The sequence below is a fragment of the Urocampus carinirostris genome, chromosome 7, assembly GCF_059441175.1.
Source record: "Urocampus carinirostris isolate Australia breed hairy pipefish chromosome 7, RoL_Ucar_1.0, whole genome shotgun sequence".
NCBI classification, from domain to species: Eukaryota; Metazoa; Chordata; class Actinopteri; order Syngnathiformes; family Syngnathidae; genus Urocampus; species Urocampus carinirostris.
Window position 1 is genome coordinate 11,996,753 of NC_142355.1, and position 24,874 is coordinate 12,021,626.

The 24,874-nt window shown below is 39.4% G+C and overlaps 1 protein-coding gene and 1 pseudogene across 1 annotated transcript in view; both read left to right on the forward strand.

Moving 5' to 3' along the window:
• The first annotated feature begins 1,025 nt into the window (after nucleotides 1-1,025).
• The window catches only part of LOC148362357 (aminopeptidase N-like), a 43,455-nt gene continuing 19,606 nt past the window's right edge, over nucleotides 1,026-24,874 (forward strand). The window contains exons 1-9 of the mRNA XM_088339761.1: nucleotides 1,026-1,296; nucleotides 8,743-8,840; nucleotides 10,060-10,176; nucleotides 12,317-12,503; nucleotides 12,591-12,733; nucleotides 17,267-17,402; nucleotide 18,145; nucleotides 19,786-19,912; nucleotides 23,258-23,412. Coding sequence (XP_088195887.1) covers nucleotides 1,130-1,296; nucleotides 8,743-8,840; nucleotides 10,060-10,176; nucleotides 12,317-12,503; nucleotides 12,591-12,733; nucleotides 17,267-17,402; nucleotide 18,145; nucleotides 19,786-19,912; nucleotides 23,258-23,412 — 1,131 coding nt within the window. The 5' untranslated portion in view covers nucleotides 1,026-1,129. The remainder of the gene's footprint in view (nucleotides 1,297-8,742; nucleotides 8,841-10,059; nucleotides 10,177-12,316; nucleotides 12,504-12,590; nucleotides 12,734-17,266; nucleotides 17,403-18,144; nucleotides 18,146-19,785; nucleotides 19,913-23,257; nucleotides 23,413-24,874) is intronic.
• Nucleotides 15,264-15,426, forward strand: LOC148362358 (U2 spliceosomal RNA; annotated as a pseudogene).

Below are 24,874 nucleotides of genomic sequence, written 5' to 3' on the forward strand. Positions count from 1 at the left end.
CTCTCTCTCTCTCACTCTCTCACTCTCTCACTCTCTCTCTCTTTCTTACTCTTTCTCTCATTCTCACTCTCACTCTCTTTCATTCTCTCTCTCTTGCACTCCTTCTCTCACTCTCTCTCTCTCTACATACTGTTTACCTTTAACATCTATTTTTATTTGTATTTTTTCTCTCTTTCTCACTCACACATTATCTCTCTAATATATATATATATATATATATATAATATATATTCTTCTCTCTCTCTCTATATCTCTCTCTCTCTTTCTCTCTCTCTCTCTCTCTCTCTCACTCTCTCTCTCACTCTCTCTTTCTTACTCTTTCTCTCATTCTCACTCTCACTCTCTTTCATTCTTTCTCTTGCACTCCTTCTCTCACTCTCTCTCTCTCTCTCTCTCTCTACATACTGTTTACCTTTAACATCTATTTTTATTTGTATTTCTTCTCTCTTTCTCACTCACACATTATCTCTCTCATATATATATATAATATATATTCCTCTCTCTCTCTCTCTCTCTCTCTCTCTCTCTGTCTCTCTCTCTCTCTCTCTCTCTCTCTCTCTCTCTCTCTCTCTCTTATAGTGGATAAGTCGTCAAGTGCGCCCCAAAGGTGGCGCGCCCACAAAAAAGAGGTGCAACACTACATTGCAAATTTTCATTTTCTGCAGGTTCCGGCCCAGATAAACCCCAAAAACAAAGAGATCTCTATATATTTCGTAATTGTGTAGACTCTGATAAAAGACGAGCTGAAACAAAACTTACGGCGCTGTTTTTTTTTTTTCAAATAGCTTTCGATGGGAACGATTTGAGCGAGTTATTACCGTGACAGTGGAAACACATGTTTCGGTTTTATTAGGTCGTGGGAACACAACATCGTTCAAGATAACATTGTGAACTGCTCTTATCACCCCGTCAAGTCAATTCTTATCGGTTGTTTAAACGATCCCCTGTCCAATCACGTCATCCGTTGCCATGCGAACAGTAAAAAGACGGAATTCGGAACCAACAAGTCAGTACGACTGCTGGCCTATATTTGTTTTGGTCATTTTTGGCTGTCTGGAACCAGACAGTAAAACTCTGAAAGAGCCTTTGAGCCAAGTTACATTGCCACAAGGAATCATTTGTACTGTGGATGTTGTGCTTGTGCTTTGAGGCGATGGAGAAAAGCCGTCGGATCAGCAACTTTTGCATTCTGTGTGTGCTCTCAGCCCTTGTGTCCCTAGCAACTATTATCACGCTGTGGACTATTGCCCTAGCGGGAGGAGATGAAGATGACGAGATTGTCGCTCCTTGGAACAGGTATGATTATTGACCTTGGGACAGGGCTCTCCAAACTTTAAGAGTCGGGGGCCACACTGCTTCGAAGAAATTTGCACAATATGATTCGAGAACAGTATGTAACTGATTGGGCAGCACGGCGGAGCAGTGGTTAGCACGTGTGCGGCACAGTTCTAAGGTCTTGGGAACCTCCTGTGTGGGTTCAAATCCAGCTACCGGGATTCCTGTGCGGAGTTTGTATGTTCTCCCCGTGCTTGCACTCCGGTTTCCTCCCACATTCCAAAGACATGCATTTCAGGTGGATTGGCCAGTCCAAATTGTCCCTAGGTGTGAATGAGCGAGCGAGTTGTCTGTTCCTGTGTGCCCTGCGATTGGCTGGCAACCAGTTCAGGGTGTCCCCTGCCCACTGCCCGATAATTGCTGGGATGGGCTCCAGCACCCCCGTGACCCTACTGAGGATAAGCGGTGCAGCTAATGAGATGAGATGTAACTGATTGATGTATGCATTTTTGTGTATTTTGATAGAGTCTTAATTCCAATCCCTCAGAAAATACATGAGAATAATAGATAACATAAGCCAATCCTTTTAGTCACGTTTGCATTAACCTTCACAAGTTGTATTTTATTGTCTATTTGTTTGTAAATGGACCATTTCTTTCAAATTGTTTTGAATGCACAAACCATACAAATAAATAGAATAGAATAGAAAAGAATATGCCTTTATTGTCATTGTTACAACATGGGATATATTGTAACAACGAAATTGGACGACTCCAGGTCCACATTTTACAGTGAGGATAAGGAACAAAGAGATAAAGGAACAAAGAACATGTTTTAACTGTCTTTGTTGTAATAGGCTCTGCTTCCTCCGGAGGGGGGGTGATGAGGGGGGTGAGAGACAAACAGAAATGGTGGATCCAACTGGATGTTTGATCTTACAGTACACACAGTCCAGTGTTTTTTTCCCGAATTGCTCAGTCCACGTATTGAATGGATTTGGAAAGTACAGTCCATAAACATGCCCGATTAAAGTCGCCGGCGACGATAAAAGCTCCGTTGGGGTGTGCAAGCTGCTGTTTATTGATAGCAGCGGGCAGGAGATTTAGCGCTATGCTAACGTTAGCATCCGGTTAAAGGTTAAACACAATGACCACAGTTAGCTCTCCCGGTAGATAGAAGTGTCTGCACGATACTGCTAGAAACTCCATATCGAGTGAGCAGTGTGTGTCAATGATTCGGCTGTTATTGTAGCGCGTAGTCTCCAACCCCTGTTTTTACCGGAGTATCCGTCTCGTTCGTGCGGGTGAAGCGTGCGTCCTGCTAGTTGTAATGCGGCGTCGGGAAAGCCAAGACTCCGTGATGACAAAAATACTCCAATTCCGGACGAAGCTGTTGGTGGCGATCCGCAGCTCAAATTCACTCATTGTGGACGATGGATCTGGCGTTGGTTAGAAACATGCTTGGGAGCGCTATATATATTCCTTTGCAGATGAAAACTTTAGTTATGAGTAAAAGAAAAGTAATATTTCCATTTTTATGCAATCAATTGGATCATCTGCATTGAAAAAGTATGCAATGGGTTTACTTCAGAGGTGTAAGTAATATCTTGATAAATAAGATTGATTGACAGAAACATTTGTTGGCCTGGAGAGGAATGGGCTCCATCAGGCTCTACTTGCCCAAGACACACCACAGGAACTAGTGCCTTTACAACTGTAGTAGTTAAGGAATATACACACCAACCCCACATACCAAAACATGTAGACAGCTTTTTAAATGTTGGCCATAAGTGGAATTGAAAATGTAGTTTTTATGGTGGTACACAGGGGCACCGGATAATAAATCCAGAGTGAAATCCAAATGCTTAAAACAAAGACTTCTGTATTAACTTAAAGCAGGGACGTCAAACTGAATTGCACAAGGGGCCAAAATTCAAAACACACTTAATGATAAACATTTATTGAACACACTTAAACTGAATGTTTTTGGAACATAAATATGAACAAAAACAGACAAGAATATTCAATTTAAACCTTAAATCATTTATACAGTATGTATTATTTTCCTCTAAATAAAAATATCTTAAACAACTTAACATTAAAATAATATTCAAATTCCTTTGCTCCTATGTCAATGTATATTTTAACTTAATTATTACTAAAAACCGGTTAAACTCATTTTAACCCTTTTTATTCATACATATTGGTTTCAAAACCAGATGCCAGCAGTTATTTTGTAAAAACGTCACAACATTTTGAGAACAGGGAGCCTGATGTGCTTACCTTTGGCGCAGACGGAGTAGGGCGAAAGATAGGAGGGAGTGCTTGCACTTTTTGCATAGCTCCACCCATCCCTCCCACTCACCCAATCAAATAACTTTAAGTTCTCTTCCGGTGTTTTGCTTGTTTTTATATTACTAAATATAAAAACAATGTTTCTCATACAAACACACTCATAAAGTAACGTTTCAACAATGAGTGTAATTATATCTCTTGTATTTTTATCAATCTTGTATTCTTTTATTTTGAAATCGTGTTCTTGTCTGTACTGATTCCTCTGACATTAATAAACACTCCCTCTCTCTGTTCGGGACCTCAGCCAAGAAGGACGTGAGTTCTTTGCTCCCACCATCATGTAGAATTAAACTATATACATGTATTTTATCTGTGCAAATATAGCCACTAAATAGTTTTAATAATGTCTATCCCTGACAAAATTCATCAAAAAGTATTTGAACACTGAACACAGATTGTATAGTGAACTTTTATATAAAGGATTCTTTAGCGTTGAACAGCCAAAACAAGGTTTTTTTTGTGTGACACCTTGACTGTAAATCGTAGTGAAAACGTGCCCTATATATTCTGAAAAGTACTGCTTTCGGATTCAGCTTTAGTTTGGCTTTGCGTATATCTGAACAGGATTAATGGCTTAAATTTTGAACGAGATGGAGAAAATTTGCATGCAATTAAATTTGTTTTGCAATTAAATTTGTCTCTATGCCATAGAAAGAGCCAAATATGACTCACGAGCATAGGTTCCCGACCCCCGTTATATACGTCATCTATGAAGGAATATGTACAGTGACTTAAACGTCAGAATATGATGTCCAGGGATGAGACGGCGTTGCTCATATTGACGGGCCATTATGATTACACGGATATGATTACATGGCGGGCCGGACGTGGCCCGCGGGCCGGGAGTTTGACACTTGTGACTTAAAGTAACATATGGATAGATGTTTGCACAAATGTCTCTGTATATGGTAGTCAGAATATACAGCCACAATGTGTGGAGTGGCATGTGACTTCGGCGACATCCAGTGGACGTGTTAAAAACTGCTGGTCATTGACTAGAAGCTCCTCATTTTCTTTTTTTCTTATGCTTCTCTCACTATCTTCTCACGGGCCGAATTAAATCCATTGACAGGCCTGATATGGCCCACAGGCCGTAGTTTGATGACCCCTGTCTTGAGAAATGGTTAATATTTTCATTATAATCATAGGAGGTATTTTTCCTCACTGCTTGCAATCCAGCTCCCATTTTAATAATATTGAATTATATAATAATTAGCGTGTTGTTTACTTTCTTGCTAACTTTACTTTAACACACAGAAACACACATGTTTTTCCTTTCTTTTACAAGAAACCCTTTATTTAAAAAAAAAAACAATAATATCAATAAATACATCATGCTTTGGGGCAGCACGGCGGCGCAGTGGTTAGCGCATGTGTGGCACAGTTCTAAGGTCTTGGGAACCTCCTGCGTAGGTTCAAATCCAGCTCTGCGGAGTTTGTATGTTCTCCCCATGCTTGCGTGGGTTTCCTCCGGGCACTCCGGTTTCCTCCCACATTCCAAAAAACATGCATTTTAGGTGAATTGGCCGGTCCAAATTGTCCCTAGATGTGAATGAGCGAGAGAGTTGTCTGTCCCTGTGTGCCCTGCGATTGGCTGGCAACCAGTTCAGGGTGTCCCCTGCCCACTGCCCGATGATTGCTGGGCTGGGCTCCAGCACCCCCGCGACCCTACTGAGGATAAGCGGTGCAGCTGATGAGATGAGATGAGACATCATGCCTTTGTGCTCATTAATTGGTTTTCTCACTATATTCTTGATTTTTCTCTTGGTAAAATAAGAAAATGAATACAGTACTTACACGGAAACCTTTTGACATAAAAAAACAGTAGATTTTATTGTGCATTCTATTATAAGCACAAACACATTCCATCTCCAGATGATCAAAACAAACCAAAAAACGAAATCTAATGCAACCGTAGGAGCAGTGTATGTATTTACGCACAAAGACTAGGTTACACTGCAGAGAAATTGGATCTTTTTCTCGGACACCACCTGAATCCGATTTGTTGAAGAGCATATCCAATTTTTTCACTTTCATATGCGGCCCTAAATCCGATGCATATCCGATCTTTTGACTTGAACGGTCGAAACGCATTCATGCGACCTGCACGTCACCAATAGGTGGTAAATGTTTTATTCTGCCTTTAATCAGGTGGGAGTAAGCGGAGAAATAAACAACCACGGCGGATGACAACATTGTGTGTCATTAAATGATGAACACTTGTTTATTTTGTAACTCACGGGACAGCAAACATCGCATCGCGGATTACAACGTCGTTCTAATACATTCTTAAAGCGATAGTATCCTTTAAGGCAGGGATGGCCAACCAAGTCCTCAAGAGCTGCATGCCTTTTATGTTTGTGGAGTTTCTCTGCTCCAATACAGAGGGATTTCCAATCACCTGGATCTTTATCAAGCCCCCACAGCTTGCTAACAAGTTAACATTTGCATGACCTTAGTTGGAGAAGAGAAACCTCCAAAACATGCAGGACATGCGCCCCTCAAGGACCGGCTTGGCCACCCCTGCTTTGGGGGAAGTTAACAATTTATTACATTCACAGTGTTCTCGTTTGCCCGCGTCCCTGCGTCCTAGACGCATTATTTTTGTTGGGGACGCATCGTGTCAAATCAACTTTTTTGACACGGAAATGTCATTATCATTTTTTACCAAAGATTTACCGCACTCCAAACTTTTCGTCAGCCATTGTTGTTTTGGTCTCGCGGTTTGAGTTTTCGTCTGCACGCCGATCTCGAGTTCGAGTTGTGTAGTCCATCTCTTTTTTAGAGAACCGGCTTTTTCGGCTCAACTCATTAAAGAGCCGGCTCTCAAACGACTCACTTGCTTTGATGCATTATATTACGAATGATTATGTTGTAAAAAGAAAAAAAGGAAGTATAAAAGGAGAAAATGAAAAAAGACAGGTTTGTGGTGATCCCTTTTAATCAGTACATTACCAACAATAATTTAATGCAGAAAATGAATTCATAATTTGAATAAGAAAATGTATTATACTACTTAATTATATTTGCATGTATTTTTTCCTTCTACGGTGAACGTCCAAGCGACTTCATTTTTTAACTTTTTTTATAATAAACCTCATTCATGTCGAGCAACTCGTGTCTCACAACAAAATGTTCATTAACAATATATAGGATATAAGGAAACACATGTACAATATAACATGTTCAACTACATGAATAAACATGTTTGAAAAAAAAAGATTTTTTTGTATTTTGTAAGGGTAAATTCGACAGTTTGTAAGGGCGTGGAGCACACTAAATTTTGGGGACCCATAGATCTCTGTTGGGACCCATAGATTTTTGAGCATGCGAGTCCCCGGGACCCATCACTTTTCAAAGATAAGAGCGAGATTTGGAATGTAACTAGTCAAGTCAAGTCATTTTTATTTGTATAGCCCTTAATCACAAAAAGTCTCAAAGGGCTGCATAGGTTATTGCACAGACTATTGTGGGGGGACAACGCTCTGCTGTTAACATCCATGAGTACTTCTGCAAACATGAGCACATTATGTGTGACTTCACGTATCCTTTTCTGCTCATGCGTGATGGTTGTGGCCTTCACACAAGAAGATCAAGTCGCATACAACTCGCATTTTGTTGAAAATGTGAACTATCTCACAAAAACATTGAATTTTAACACAAAAAACGGGATTGAGAATTAAACTCTGCAATATGAACCTAGCCAAAACCTCGCTTCAAAATAAATCAGCCGTAGACTAAAATACTTCTCTCAAGACAAGATATTTTGTCGTTTACATTTGAAAAAGCAGTTCATTAAAAAAAAAAAAAAATCAAAGACGCTTAAGGGGCGAAAAACGATAGTCTAATGTGTAACACATAGAATAAGCAATGAGTAAGAAGTGTAGATATAAAGTGGAGCAGACCTTCAGGTGACCCCATAAAAAACAATTAACCCGGATGAGGTGAGAGACTTCTTGCGGGGGCGGGGTGGATTTCTTTTTCTGAGGGTGGCCGTGATGGAATATCATTGAAAAACACTGATCTAATCGTATCAATAGGTATTTTCATTGACTCAAAAGTCTTAGTAAGTATCCAATTTGATAACTTGTAGCTATTGTGATGAAATTGAAGTTGTGTGCATAATAAGGTCTATTTAGCTTTGGTCGCCCCTATATTCTGCATGATTTTTTCATTATAGTTAAGTCAAGTCAAGTCTTGTTTAATTGTATAGCCCTTAATCACAAAGAGTCTCAAAGGGCTGCACAGACCGCAAATTATAGGAACACAGACTGTTATTATACCATCCCCTGATCAAAAACCTACGTGAGGGCAAGGAAAAACTCAAAAACCTCAACATGAGGAAAATGAAGAAACCTTAAGAAGAGCCGCACATGAGTTAATCCCCCTTCCACAATGACCATCCTGCAACGGATGTTGCAATAACAAATAATTCACGGACATTGTCAATATGAAATATAAGTCATTCATAAGCTATAGAATATAAGTGTGTTTTAGGCCTTGATTTAAACAGTTCCACTGAGGTTGCAGACCGAATCTCAGTGGGTAGAGCATTCCACAGCACCGGGGCCCGAATGGTGAACGCTCTCAAACCTGCGGATTTCTTCTTGGCTCTTGGGATCACTAGTAGACCAGCATTTTCAGAGTGAAGGCTCCGGACAGGTTCAAAGGGGGAATTTAAATCTGAAAGATATGAGGGGGCAAGTCCATGCATGATTTTGTATACCAACAGAACCTTAAAATCACATTTTAAGCTAACAGGGAGCCAATGCAGGTTAGCTAAAATCGGGGTAATGTGATCAAACTTTGTCTTTGTTAAAAGCCTCGCTGCAGCATTTTGTACCAGCTGAAGGCTCTTGATTTTGGACTTCGGGAGACCGGAGAGTAGTGCATTACAGTAATCGAGACGGGAAGTAACAAACGCATGAATTATAAACCCCGCATCCGACTGAGACGGCATAGGGCGAATTTTAGCAATGTTGCGAAGATGGAAAAATGCTGTTCTAGTAATATTCTTAACCTGTTTCCCTTTTATTTAACTATAAACAATGTTCTTCTCTTCAACCATCCTCTTGAAAAAGTTGTGTAAAAAAAGTATGTGTTATCTCCTCAGGTTCCGTCTCCCCACTTCTCTGGTCCCTCTCTCATACAATGTAACCCTTTGGCCTCAATTCAACCCGGACTCTGAATCTGGTCTTTATGTCTTCACAGGTGAGTCACTGCTATGCAGGATAAATCATATTTGCAATGTTCTTCCCAGCGTTCGCTATCCTTACCTTTACATTTTGTTATCGAAACCATAGGATTGTGCTTTGCGAAGAGAAATGCATTTATTACCTGTAGCACAATGTTGTTCAACCTGTGTGCAAGAGCACAGTGATGTGCCGTTAGAAGAGAAGAGAAGAGAGTGGAGGAGAGGAGAGTGGAGGAGAGAAGAGAAGAGAAGAGAAGAGAAGAGAAGAGAAGAGAAGAGAGGAGAGGAGAGGAGAGGAGAGGAGAGGAGAGGAGAGGAGAGGAGAGGAGAGGAGAGGAGAGGAGAGGAGAGGAGAGGAGAGGAGAGGAGAGGAGAGGAGAAGAGAGGAGAGGAGAGGAGAGGAGAGGAAAGGAGAGGAGCAGCACAGCGGTGCAGTGGTCAGCATGTTCACGGCATAGTTCTGAGGTCATGGGATCAAACCTCCCCATGTGGAGTTTGCATGTTCTCTCCGTTATTGCGTGGGTTTCCTCCGGGCACTCCGGTTTCCTCCCACATTCCAAAAACATGCATGTCGGGTTAATTGGCCGGTCCAAATTGTCCCGAGGTGTGAGTGAGTGAGTGATTTGTCTGTCTCTATGTGCCCTGCAACTGACTGGCAACCGGTTCAGGGTGTCCCCTACCCACTGCCCAAAGATAGCTGATATGGGTTCCAGCACCCCTGCGACCCTACTGAGGATAAGCGGTGCAGATAATGGATGGATGGATAGATGGATGGTTAGAGAATGGCTGAATTTATGATGGTAGTGCAACTTAAAGTAGTGCATCGTAACAATAGTGCAAAGAGAATTAGTGTAATGTAAATAGCAGTAACAAAAAAAAAACAAATAGTCACAAGATATACAGTTTATTTATAGTTTTGCACACTTGTTTAGGGTGGTGATGGCCCTAAACTCTCTCTCAGCCTGTTTGACTTTATTTAAGGGACATGTCCCTGTGTTGTTTTTTATTATCAGTGTAGCACAAAAATGGTGAAAGTAAGAAAAGGCCTGTTTAAAATACAATCCAAATGCCACATCATCACATGTCACTTTCCCTATTTGTTACGAACAATAGAGTCGAATTGGGGTCTGTACTGTACTGCAAAACACTACCACTTTTGCCTATATGGGACGACCATACCTTAATACTTCAAACGTTTTAATATGCAGAACTGAATTATCTTTCTTTCCTCTTTAGGGAGTTCTACCGTGACCTTTGAGTGCACAGCTCAAACCAATTTGATCCTGGTCCACTCCAACAAGCTCAACTATACTTTGCTGGAGAACAAGCAAATTGTGCTGCTTCTTGCTTCAGGTGCATTTCAATACAAAACAACAGATATTGACAAACAGGCTTTATAAAACCCTGGACGACAATAAACTGTTAAATGAATTTTGAGTTGGGGTTGGGGGGGTTCTAACTTTTTCATACCACCCCCTGGATATAAGGTTTGATGTAAACACATAGCTGAAATAAGTCTACTGTCCAATTCTTTTTGCTAGAATTCAGCGGGTGAACTTTGTTTTCTAGGTGAAGTTCATAGGAGATTTAATAAAATGAAAAGTGCCAGATGCCCTATTTCTCACCCTATGTTTATTGTAAAGCACTGAGCTTTGGGTAAGAAAAATGGGGGAAGATACTTGCTATCATGAACATGTCAGTGGTGCCCGTGGTGTACCTGCTAAATTTACAGGAATGTCAAACAAGGAGCAAGTCTTCCAAATTCCCAAGATATGTCGATCCCTGTTTATGGAGATGTTAAGAACAGGAAGTGTATGAAGGGACTGCCATGAAAATGTTCGCCTCCAAATCATGAACAATGGTTCTAAAGTGCGTCGTGATGTCTGTCCTTGTGCGTCTGGCCTTCTTTGTCAGAGTCCTGTTATCAAAATTCCCCAACCAAAACATTCCGCAGTGGGAACAGCATGACCTGAAGCTCACTCAGTGAAAATCTTCGTTGCACTTGATACATGTAACTTTCAATTAATAAAATCCTTTATCGTAAAATGTAAAATCCTTCAGGGCACCGAAGGGTAATACATTACAGTAATTGATTTGAAAAGTAACACACGCATGAATCTCAGTATCTGATTGCGACAACATTGGGCAAAGCTTCACAATATTAAAAACCGTATTTTCCGCACTATAAGGCGCACCTAAAAGTCTTATTTTTTTCAAAAGCTGACCATGCGCCTTATAATACAGTGCGACTTATATATGGATTAATATTAAGTCGCAAAGTCTTGCAACTAATAAAAGCAGCCACCGACTAGATTTTCCCCCGAACGCGAAGTGTGTGCTGGAATTTATATACCGGCGTTTTATTGGCTAACCAATGTGTCAATCATCATTTGAATCGATCACTATTGGCTAAAGTTATTCGGAGGTAGAGGGGGCGGATCTTTTTTATCATTTACAGGCTGGCATAGGCTAAAGGGGCAAAACAAACCCTGCAATTGGCCGAAAAAGATGTGTCAATCATCAGTTGAATCGATCTCCATTGGCTAAAGTTATTCGGAGGTAAAGGGGGCGGATCCTTTTTATCATTTACAGGCTCGCATAGGCTTAAGGGGCAAAACAAACCCGGCAATTGGCCGAAAAAGATGTGTCAATCATCGTTTGAATCGATCACTATTGGCTAAAGTTATTCGGAGGTAAAGGGGGCGGATCCTTTTTATCATTTACAGGCTCGCATAGGCTAAAGGTGCAAAACAAACCCTGCAATTGGCCGAAAAAGATGAATGTGAATAGCATGTTGGGTTGACGGCATAGAGAAAACAGTATTTTACTATTCTGTACTGTATTTGTAAATATTTTACTCTCCTGGATTTACTACACTCACGGATATAAGAGGAACATGGTTGCACATTATTATTGAACACAACGACTTCGGTGAGCTACTCCGGCTATATATTTTCCCAGTATCTTGTTTCAGAGTGATATCGATGTTTCTGTGATGGGTCTTTTTTTAAATTAAACTCAATTCCAAGTGTTTATTGTCATATGCACAGTAAAGTTGCGAGCAAAAAAGAAAATAGAAACTAAGGAATGGTTGGCATTTCTTGAATCCCAAGACTTTAACCTTTCGAATGATATTTGGAACGATGCATTTGAGTGACATCGTACGGACACCGCATCCGCACGTGTCTACGACACGTATTTGCTTCTTTGCAAGCTTTGGGAATGTTAAGGGGGTAATAAGTTTGACCGAACTATCTGACTGTTTTGTCGACGTTCCCATTGTAGCGCCTTATAATCCGGTGCGCCTTATGTATGGAAGATATAGGACCAAAAACTATTTTTTGGGGGTGCGCCCTATAACCCGGTGCGCCCTATAGTGCGGAAAATACGGTAATTAGAATGTGTGTGATTAAATTCAAGTACCAGTCCGGCACACAGTTTTGAGAACTTACAAGTATTGCCATGTCAAAAACGTGTATTTTCATGCACGCAGGTGGTGGTTTAGCTCCAAGTATTGCCTCGACCTGGTTTCAGCCAAAAACACAGTACCTGGTGATTCATCTAAATGGCTTTTTAACTCAAGGAGAAACATATCTTCTGCACACTGAGTTTATTGGAGAGCTGACTGATGACCTAGCTGGACTTTACAGAAGTGAGTATGAGGAGGATGGCAGCAGAAGGTACGATCTACTGGATATATATACTTTTTGTGTCACCTTGAGACATTTGTTTTTTTGATACTCAGAATTATAATGCTTCATACACAGGATTGTTGTTAGCTCACAGATGCATCCGACTCATACAAGGAAAACCTTTCCTTGTTTCGATGAACCATCTTTGAAGGCTATTTTCTACATAACTCTAATCCACCCGCCTGAAACTGTGGCCCTTTCCAATGGCAATCAAATTGGTAAGTTTTGTTCACTTCGTTTCAATAAGAGTTGTCTGTCCCTATTTGTTTGTACCGTATTTTCCGCACTATAAGGCGCACCTTAAATCTGTTTTTTTTTTAAAAGCTGACTATGCGCCTTATAATCCGGTGCGCCTTATAAATGGATCAATATTGAGCCGCGACAGGTCTCACAACTTACGGTAAGCAGCCACCGACTCCATTTTTCGCGTAGAAGAAGAAGTGTGCTGTGCATACTAGGAAATACTAAACCACGATTGTCTCTTATTTGTGCGTTTGTATAAAGACCCTGAAATGGCTCCTATTAAGAGACACGCTTACAACGCAGAGTTTAAACTCAAGGCGATCAGTCACGCAGTAGAACACGGAAATAGAGCAGCAGCGAGAGAGTTTAACATTAATGAATCGATGGTGCGGAAGTGGAGGAAGCATGAGGATGAGCTGCGCCAAGTAGAGAAGACTAAACAAAGTTTCCGTGGCAATAAAGCGAGATGGCCACAGTTAGAGGACACACTTGAACAGTGGGTTGTTGAATTGTCCCTGAACTGCCAGACAACAACAGCGACACTGACTCGATTAATGACGACCTTGATGGGACGGAGCCGGACGTGTTGGATGGCCCATTCACTGATATGGTCAATTCGAACACTGCAGAAGAAGAATTCGAGGGATTCGTAGATGAGGAGCTGAAAGAGTGAGCTTTATATTTTTCTTTTGTGTGTTTACGTTTTACATTTTACAATTATTATGTTATTGCTTTATTGTTATTGTTTTGCACTTGTTATTGTTTTTGCACATTACGAGTGTCACTATATTGCGATTGCACTAACCTTTAATTTACCATTACAGTATCAGTTTTTTTGGAGGAAAAGTAAAATGTTATGCCTTGCTGTTGTTCAAAGATGTTAAAGATGTGTCACGAAAATGCTTTACCTCAGAGAAAATAATAAAACAGCTGTTTATTCATTTTGGGAGTGAATGGAGTTGTGGAAAGCTTGTTTGTTATCTATTAATAAAGTTTGACTGACCTATCTGACTGTTTTGTTGACATTCCCTTTAGCGCGGCACCATCTAATGGTTGCATAACGTAACTACAGCCTCTACTGTAGCGCCTTATAATGCGGTGTGCCTTATGTATGGAAAAAGTTTTGAAATATATCATTCATTGAAGGTGCGCCTTATAACACGGTGCGCCTTATAGTGCGGAAAATACGGTACTTTAAACAAATGCCGGAGTGGCTAATCTGGAAGAACGGGAGATGTCCCGAAGGGCCGGCTGATGTCAAGGTGGAGTTTGGGTTGGCTGTATGAGAAAAATTATTAGCTATGTGGTCACTTATCAGTCATAACTGCAAAATGTTCAATTCTACTTTTTTTGAAACAACATAACGTTTGCAAGCATTTTCTATCATAGCTTAATTTAGAATGGCCATTTAATAATTACTGTAAATTCCAGACTATAAGCTGCTACTTTTTTCCCAAATGTTCAACCCTGCGGCTTATTCAGTGATTATGTAATTTTTCTAACAGCCGCCAGCGGCGCTCGAGTTCAAGGCACATGACGCAGCTTACAAGCTAAACGCAATCGAACAGTCCGATAAAGAAGGAAACAGAGCTACTGCACGCAACCTTTACCTTGCGAGCATGTTGCTAGTGTGTTTTTGAGTAAGGGAGCGTGGAACGACTTCTGTGTGACAAAGTCTCTTTCCCATACTAAAAGAGGACAACTTTGATGAAGTCAGTTATAAGAAGGAAGATGAAACCGGTTTACCGTGATTTCTATATGTACGGTATGTTTTTTTTAACAGACCCGTCACCTGAATTGCGAGCGTGTTGTTAGTAGCGTTTTGCTACCCTTCACAGGCATGGTTTGGGATGAAAGTTATAATATTATTATTAAAGCTTTGAAAACTCTCTCGGTGTACCGTCTTTCTTTGTAAATATGTGTAACCATGTATAATATGTATTTGCAACTGTATATTTTTGTAATGTATTTATTTATATTTATTTTGGACACTTATTCTGATAAGTCTTGCACTGGCCAATTAAAAAGAAGGGGCGTAACAGACGCGGGGGATGACGGGAAGTGGGCACCGGTAAAGGTGAGTGTTTGTGGACGCGGCAGACAATAGTGGATATATATTTTTCCCACCCTTACTTTTGGAAATATACACTTTTTTCCTTGGATTACTTTTAACGGGACCCGGACTCTGCAGGTCTGCAACAAATGTTAACTACCGGTATCATTTTCTGTTCAATTTGCCGGCTGTGGTTTTTTGAATTGTGTACTTTATGTTTAACTATACTCTTAAGTGTCCCGGCTCCTAGGCTTTGTAGCGTATTATGAACTGACCGATAACGGATAATGGATAATGAATAACGAAGATAGAATAATAACCCTTAAAAACCCCAAAAACCCCAACTATACTCTTAGGGATCATTTCTATAGCTTTTGACGGTAGTGTAGTACCACCTGGATCGATGCAGTTGCTGGCGGCTGTGATTTTCAGACTGTGTGCTTCAATGAAGGACATTTTAGTGGTTCCGGATTTGTGTACTAACCACTATCTATTTGACAATACAGCAATGCTATAAGTTTGATTTTTGCAATCTGGAGATGGAATAAGAGCTTGCTTTGTCCACTCCACGCATCGGCCCGGTATTGCAGTACCTCCGGGAACGGTGCATTCACACTGATCGCTGCATGGCTCTATGGCTAGGACCTTGACTCGGCCTCTTGGCTGAGAGCAAGTGTCTCGGCCCCTTGGCTTTGTAGCGTATTATGAACTGACCGATAACGGATAATGGATAATTGATAAAGAATATAGAACAATAAACCCTACAAAATCCCCCTCAATTAAAATCGCGGGACTCATAGTACGGTTTGGGTTAATTTTGTGGTAGTGTTTAATGTTGTAATGTGGGCGCATGCGGCTTATATACAGGTGCGGCTAGTGTAAGTACAAAAGCAGTGTTCCTCTTAAAATGTGGTGGGTGCGGCTTATAATCAGGTGCGCTCTATAGACCGGAATTTACGGTAGATAAATACCTTTGAATCTCAAAATATGATTTAACTTAATAATTTATATGTGTCATGATCTGGATTGGATCAGGACCCAAACGTGTGACGTACTCACGCAGGCCTTTTATTTTACTGGAAATAGGGAGTCCTGCACGTTAAGCAGCGGTCTGGCGTAGAAAGACAGGAAGCCAGAGATGACGAGATCGATACCAATTGCCCGAGTTGATATCGGACAGATGAGGTCAATACCAGACAGGACGTGACAGACAGGATAGATAATGGAACAGGATATCGAAAATAAACAGGACAAACTAGACGGGAACGAAAACTGGAGAAAATAATAAACAGGACAAAAGTAGACAGAAACAAAACTGGAATCCAAAATTAAACAGGACAAAATAAATGGGAACAATACCGGACAGGAAATACCAACAGGAACAGGACGGAGTCGAAACCCACGTCTTACGGGGCAGAAAGAACAGGACGGCTACACAGCTATCAAGTTGGCCGACAGAGGTGTTCCTATTTTCCTTTTTCAGAGTTTTAGCAATCCTAATTATAGTAAGCAATGCGGTATTACCACGGTTATCATGAAACGTGAACAACTAAGACGTAGCGACTCCCATTTATAGAAGCCGCCCGGGGTCAAACACACCTCAAGGCGACATCATTACCAACAGAGACTTCCAGAATAACAACTATAGATCTACAAATAAAAACACAGAACACAGAATTGCCCTTGAACAAATATTTGTTATTGACATTATGCAAAAGTACAATAAATTTGGAGAATTTCTTCTTTCAGTGTAAGAAAGCAATTTAGAGAGAGGCGGGCTAGCTTCACACTAGCATGGGGTATCCTCGAATTGGATCAGGTCTCTGTGATGGTTAAAATAATAACCTTTCGAATGTATCAGTGGGTAATGGATCCGGTGTTGGTGAGATACAGGCTGGGCAGGGGTTTCTTCCTATGCTGCTTCAGTCTCTTACCAGACCCAATAACAATCCGCTGAGCACCTGCTCGTGATTAGCATTTTCTCAGATTCCAATTAAATTAATGATTTTATTTTTCATGTAACTAGCTGCTGAAATACTCGCTGTAACTGAAGCTGTGCTTGGCAGTTTTTTTTGGGTGGACACATTGACTGGGGGGCTCCCCCCCCCCCCCCCCCCCCCCCCGGTTCTTGACTGACAGCACATACCAGCTTATTAGAGTCGTGCATAGAGAGGATCACATCCAACCAACCAAAACTGACTCCATGAATTTGCTGTGTTCTTGCCGCAGAACACAATGCACAAGACGTTGATATCAATGACAACAAAGACAATTCAATTAAAAATCCACAAAGTAGTGAACCAGAGATAACCGAAGCACCAAATAGTGAGGAGAGAGTAAAATAAAGTACAATATATGTCTGCCTGGAGGAATTTCAATCCCTCAATGTATTCAACCAAAAACATCATCATTGATTTTCACTCATTATTTGAACTATCTTTTGTGTTTATTCCAGATTCTATTATCACAACTATTAATGGCGTATCTGTGTCGAAGACTACATTCGAGCCAACTAAGAAAATGTCCACCTATCTATTAGCCATCGTCATCGCAGACTACTCACAACTCAATGCTACACAGGACAACATTTTGTTAATGTTGGATTCGTGGCATTTGATACATTCTTCAGAATTTTTTTATCACCATGTTAATACAGTGGCGGGCCATGAGGACCCGCAAGGTCTTCTTTGCTGGCCTGAAAATCAGAATTATGTGATGTCAATTATATTTTGTCCATCAATACTTAATCAGTAATACTAATTAAATAACTCTAAGCTGTTATTTTAGCTTTCTTTCAATTCTCCCCTGATTGGGCTACCTCCAAATGTGTGCTTTTATATTTAAGCATTTTGCCCAGAAATCTAACTGAAGGCCTTCACTACAAAATCTAACTGGAGGCCTTTACTGAAAACCCTGAGAGCCCTGTCCCGTGACATCAGTCTCCATGAAAGCTGTTGGTTTAGCCAATCAGATTCCAAGTTGGCGTATGACAGCCTGCTAGAGGGCCTTGAGAAGCATTATTGGTTTCACAAAGTATGATTGGCTGTGGGCGGTAATCCACCAAAGCGATTGAGTCAACAGCCAACTTGAAGAGCTATCTGAGGAGATATTTTGTGTCAATTTAAAAGTAAAATGTCGGACAACCTTCGCAAGCGTTTTGTTTGCCACTTTCAGCCTAGAGGTAAAATTTAAACCCCGAGCCTGATGCATATTTTGGACTGGGTCGAATTTCTCTCTTGCTGACTTTTATTACAACTTTTGTAAGCGTTTTGTTTGCCACTTTCAGCCTAGAGGTAAAATTTAAACCCGGAGCCTGATGCAAATTTTGGACAGGGTCGACTTTCTCTCTTGCAGACTTTTATTATCCACCTCTCCTTGTTCTTCTATGTCTCTGTTTACACAGTTTTGATTTCATGACAAAAGACAGGCTTTACATGTCATGCGCCTCATGTACCTCCCCTCCCCCTCTTGCGCAATGCCTATATCCAGCTTCCTCAGCAGCGTCAGCCACTTTCGGACCCATAAAACCGTGCGGGCTATGGGGGCCGGCCAAACATCACCTCTCTAACAGAAGTACTTACAAATGAAAAAGGAAATTTGACTTCTAAGAGCTGGCTCAAAGAGCCACTGATTAAGACCAGAGCGGAAGGCCTAGGAGTAAAATCCACAGCCCCCCACTCTGTAAATGCACTAGTACGAGACCACTATGTAAAAAATATGCCTTTAACCCTAAAGAACGCACAGTTCACAATTTTCCAAAGAAAAAAAAGGTTCAAATGACTTATTTGGAATAACTGTATATCAACCAATGTTCCCTGTAATTTTCCACGGGTGTGAGCGTTCACACAAAGTCGATGAGCAACGCTTGAAACAACAGTGAGCAACAGCAAAACCAAGTGTGGCAACTAAGTCATTATCAAACATGTCCAAAACTTGACATCAAGTTACATTTTGCTGAGTTTACGGCAATGCAAAATTACTTTTCACTTTTGAATGAATTGACTAATGTACGATTGCAAAGGTTGAACGGCCTACAAATGTAATTTCTTTTTACAATTTCCATTTCTTTTTTTTCCTGGTATCTTTTGTCGCATAATATTAACATTTTGGGGGCTTATTGAGTCGGTTGCACGATACACAACTGTATTTAATTACATATTTTTAGTGGAAGTTCAATGTTGGCAACAAGATTGACTTGATATGATTGGAAATTATTTAAATGCAACCCAAACTTTTTCTTCTTTTCCCTGTTTTTTTCTACTTTTTTTTTTAAATTCCTTTAAAATAAATCTTATTGTGTTTATTTTTTCCCAGCTGTTACTTTTTTCTTGCTTTTTTTGCTCTCTATTTCCTTTTTCTTTTTTTCTGCCTTTTTTCTGAAATTTTCCTGCTCTTCTTTTCTCTTTATCTCTCCTTTTGTTTCTTTTTTTCCCAGCTCTTCACTACTTTTTCATTTTGGTGTTTTTTTATTTTTTGTTCTATTGACCCCCCCCTTCCTTTAAGTCATTTTGTGCATCATTTTTGATAATATTTGGTTGTGTAAGGATTAAAGAAGCAAAAACAACCTGAGGAGCCGTTAGGGACCCAAAAGAGCCCGTTCTATTTAGTGAGCCGAGCCGAAGAAGCCGGTTCTCGAAAAACTCAACTGACTTTACTCAACTTCGTTCTACTTCGACCTTGACTTCAAAATACCGTATTTAGAACACAGCGTCAGGGGAACCCTTGTATTTTTACCTTCATGCACTGTAACTTTGACTTAATTTGCTTCTTAATTAGCAATTTCGAGCCCTGATTTTTGTGAGCTGGCTAGATTTTATTGTGCGCGGAAAAGCTCTGGGCAGTGCGCAATTGCGCACACACGCAGCTTAGAGGGAACATTGATATCAACACAATAATTTGCTGTTTGGAATTGAATCATATAGAAGTACTGTGTTTTTTTTCATTAATTTCATTCATACTCTGTTGTGTTTTTAGTTACGTGTCTGGGCTCGGAGGAAAGCCGTGGAGCAAGGACAAGCAAACTATGCCCTCAGTGTGACAGGACCCATATTGGAATTTTTGCAACACTATTATAACATCTCTTATCCTCTGAACAAATTAGGTGAAATCTGAATATCATAAGAAATACAGCACCCCTTGTTTTTCGCATAATACACAGATTTAATATATAGGTCCTTCATAAATTATAGAATAGAAGTGTGTTTTAAGCCTAAATTTAGAATCTCAGAGGGCAGGACATTCCACAGCACCAGAGCCTTCATGTAGAACGCTCTTGAATCTGCATATTTCTTCTTGGCTCTTGGGATCACTAGTAGACTTGCATTTTTAGAGCAAAGGCTCCGGACCGGAACAAAGGGGGGAATTTAATCTGAAAGAAATGAGGGAGCAAGTCCATGCATGATTTGGTATAATACCAACAGAACCTTAAAATCTCCTCTCCTCTCTTCTCTTCTCTTCTCTTCTCTTCTCTTCTCTTCTCTTCTCTTCTCTTCTCTTCTCTTCTCTTCTCTTCTCTTCTCTTCTCTTCTCTTCTCTTCTCTTCTCTTCTCTTCTCTTCTCCTCTCCTCTCCTCCCCTAACATAAAGCCTATGTGGGTTGGCTCAAATCTGGGTAATGTCATCAAACTTTCTTGCCTTAGTTAAAAGCCTCGCTGCAGCAGTTTGTACCCGCTGTAAGCTCTCTATTTTGGACTTCAGGAGGCCGGAGAGTAGTACATTACATTAATCGAGGTACTACAAGGACCTTACTACAAAAATCCTACTAGAGAAATACTACATAAAATACTACTACAGAAATTCTACACAAAATCCTACTACAGATATACTACAAAAATCCTACCACAAAAAAACATTTTACTGAAATACTACACAAAATCCTTCTACAGAAATACTACAAAGATCCTACTTCATAAATAGTACTATAGAAATACTACACAGATCTTACTACAGAAATACTACCAAAACCTACTACAAAAATCCTACTACAGAAATACTACACAAAATCCTACTACAGAAATACTACAAAAATCCTACTACAAAAATACTATAGAAATATGACACAAATCTTACTACAGAAATACTAAAAAACCCTACTACAAAAATCATAAAACAAAAATACTACAAAAATCCTACTACAAAAATAATACTATTGAAATATGAAACAAATCCTGCTACAAAAATACTACAAAAATCATACGACAGAAATACTATACAAAGTCCCACTACAGAAATACTACAAAAACCCTACTTCAAAAATAATACTATATAAATACTACACAAATCTTAATACAGAAATACTACAAAAACCTACTACAAAAATACTGCACAAAATCCCAATATAGAAATACTGCAAAAATCCCACTACAAAAATAATACTATAGAAATATGACATAAATCCTACGAGAAAAATCCTACAAAAATCCTACTACAAAAATCATACTAGATAAATTCTACACAAAATCCTACTACAGAAATACTACAATAATCCTACTACAAAAATCCTACTACAAAAATAATACTATAGAAATATGACACAAATCTTACTACAGAAATACTAAAAAAACCTACTACAAAAATCATTAAACAAAAATACTACAAAAATCCTACTACAAAAATAATACTATTGAAATATGAAACAAATCCTGCTACAAAAATACTACAAAAATCATACGACAGAAATACTATACAAAGTCCCACTACAGAAATACTACAAAAATCCTACTTCAAAAATAATACTATATAAATACTACACAAATCTTAATACAGAAATACTACAAAAACCTACTACAAAAATACTGCACAAAATCCCAATATAGAAATACTGCAAAAATCCCACTACAAAAATAATACTATAGAAATATGACATAAATCCTACGAGAAAAATCCTACAAAAATCCTACTACAAAAATCATACTAGATAAATACTACACAAAATCCTACTACAGAAATACTACAATAATCCTACTACAAAAATCCTACTACAAAAATAATACTATAGAAATATGACACAAATCTTACTACAGAAATACTAAAAAAACCTACTACAAAAATCATAAAACAAAAATACTACAAAAATCCTACTACAAAAATAATACTATTGAAATATGAAACAAATCCTGCTACAAAAATACTACAAAAATCATACGACAGAAATACTATACAAAATCCCACTACAGAAATACTACAAAAATCCTACTTCAAAAATAATACTATATAAATACTACACAAATCTTAATACAGAAATACTACAAAAACCTACTACAAAAATACTGCACAAAATCCCAATATAGAAATACTGCAAAAATCCCACTACAAAAATAATACTATAGAAATATGACATAAATCCTACTAGAAAAATCCTACAAAAATCCTACTACAAAAAATCATACTAGATAAATACTACACAAAATCCCACTACAGAAATACTACAATAATCCTACTACAAAAATCCTACTACAAAAATAATACTATAGAAATATGACATAAATCCTACTAGAAAAATCCTACAAAAATCATACAACAAAAAACATACGACAGAAATACTACACAAAATCCAACTACATACATACTCCAAAAATCCCACTACAAAAATAACAATAATAATAATAATAATTTCCTTGTATTGTCATTCTGTGTAACAATGTACACAGAACGAAATGTCGATTGCACCTGACCCGTTGTAGCGAGCCGATGCAGCCGCAGCCAACAGAGGGCGCCGCCGACCACTTTTTAAGTCTTAGGAATGACTCGGCCGGGGCGCGAACCACCGATCTCCCAGTCTCAAAGCGGGCGCCTTACCATCTAGGCTACTGAGCTGGTAGTAATACGATGGAAATATGACACAAAACCTACTACAAAAGTACTACAAAAACCCTACAACAAAAATCATACTACAGAAAAACTACACAAAATCCTACTACAGAAATACTACAATAATCCTACGACAAAAATCATACTACAAAAATAATACTATAGAAATATGACACAACTCCTACAACAAAAATCCTACAAAAATTATACTACAAAAATCCAACTACAGAAATACTCCAAAAATCCTAATACAAAAATACTACGATGGAAATATGACACAAATCCTACTACAAAAATATTACAAAAACCTGCAACAAAAATCATACTACAGAAAAACTACACAAAATCCTACTACAGAAATTCAACACAAATTCTTACTACAAAAATACTACAAGAATACAACTACAGTAATACGGAGAAACTACAGTAAATATAAAATGTAGTTCTTAATACAGGGACCTAATCTATTATTTAGCTTTAATTATGAGTATTTCAAAACCAATTCAATGAAACAAATCTAATTAAAACTAAATAGAAAAATAAATATAACTATATATACCTGTTTAATGAATACTGTAAAAACAAAAAAATGATGCTTTCAAAGACTAAAAAAATCAATATTTGTTCTTATCCCATAGATCAAATTGCCCTGCCAGATTTCTATTACGGGGCTATGGAGAATTGGGGTTTGGTGACGTACCGGGAAGGCAAACTACTCTTCAGTCCAACGATTTCCTCCAGTCAGGATCGACAGAGCACTGCCATCATCATTGCTCATGAACTAGCACACATGGTCAAGAGAGTACCGTAAATTCCGGACTATAGAACGCACCTGATTATAAGCCGCACCCACCACATTTTAAGAGGAAAAAACGTTTTTGTACTTACACAAGCCGCACCTGTATACAAGCCGCATGCGCCCACATTTAAACATGTAACACAAACACAAAATTAAGTCCCGCGATTGAAACTGAATGTCATTCATAACAGTCCAAAAATGACAGCCGGCAAAATGAACAGAAAATTATACCGGTACTTAAAGTTTGATGCAGACCTGCAGAGTCTGGGTCCCGTTGAAAGTAATCCAAGGAAAAAAGTGTATATTTCCAAAGGTAAAGGTGTGAAGAATATATATCCACTATTGTCCACCGCGTCCACAAACACTCACCTTTACCTGTCCCCACTTCCCGTCAGCCCGTGTTTTTTTCGCCCCTTCTTATTTTTGATCAGAATAAGTGTCTGAAATGAATACATTACAAAAATATACAGTTGCAAATACATATTATACATGGTTACACATACAGGGAATGCAGAATTATTAGGCAAATGAGTATTTTGACCACATCATCCTCTTTATGCATGTTGTCTTACTCCAAGCTGTATAGGCTCGAAAGCCTACTACCAATTAAGCATATCAGGTGATGTGCATCTCTGTAATGAGAAGGGGTGTGGTCTAATGACATCAACACCCTATATCAGGTGTGCATAATTATTAGGCAACTTCCTTTCCTTTGGCAAAATGGGTCAGAAGAGGGACTTGACAGGCTCTGAAAAGTCAAAAATAGTGAGATATCTTGCAGAGGGATGCAGCACTCTTAAAATTGCCAAGCTTCTGAAGCGTGATCATCGAACAATCAAGCGTTACATTCAAAATAGTCAACAGGGTCGAAAGAAGCGTGTAGAAAAACCAAGGCGCAAAATAACTGCCCGTGAACTGAGAAAAGTCAAGCGTACAACTGCCAAGATGCCACTTGCCACCAGTTTTGCCATATTTCAGAGCTGCAACATCACTGGAGTGCCCAAAAGCACAAGGTGTGCAATACTCAGAAACATGGCCAAGGTAAGAAAGGCTGAAAAACGACCACCACTGAACAAGACACACAAGCTGAAACGTCAAGACTGGGCCAAGAAAAATCTCAAGACGGATTTTTCTAAGGTTTTATGGACTGATGAAATGAGAGTGAGTCTTGATGGGCCAGATGGATGGGCCCGTGGCTGGATCGGTAAAGGGCAGAGAGCTCCAGTCCGCCTCAGACGCCAGCAAGGTGGAGGTGGGGTACTGGTATGGGCTGGTATCATCAAAGATGAGCTTGTGGGGCCTTTTCGGGTTGAGGATGGACTCAAGCTCAACTCCCAGTCCTACTGCCAGTTTCTGAAAGACACCTTCTTCAAGCAGTGGTACAGGAAGAAGTCCGCATCCTTCAAGAAAAACATGATTTTCATGCAGGACAACGCTCCATCACACGCATCCAAGT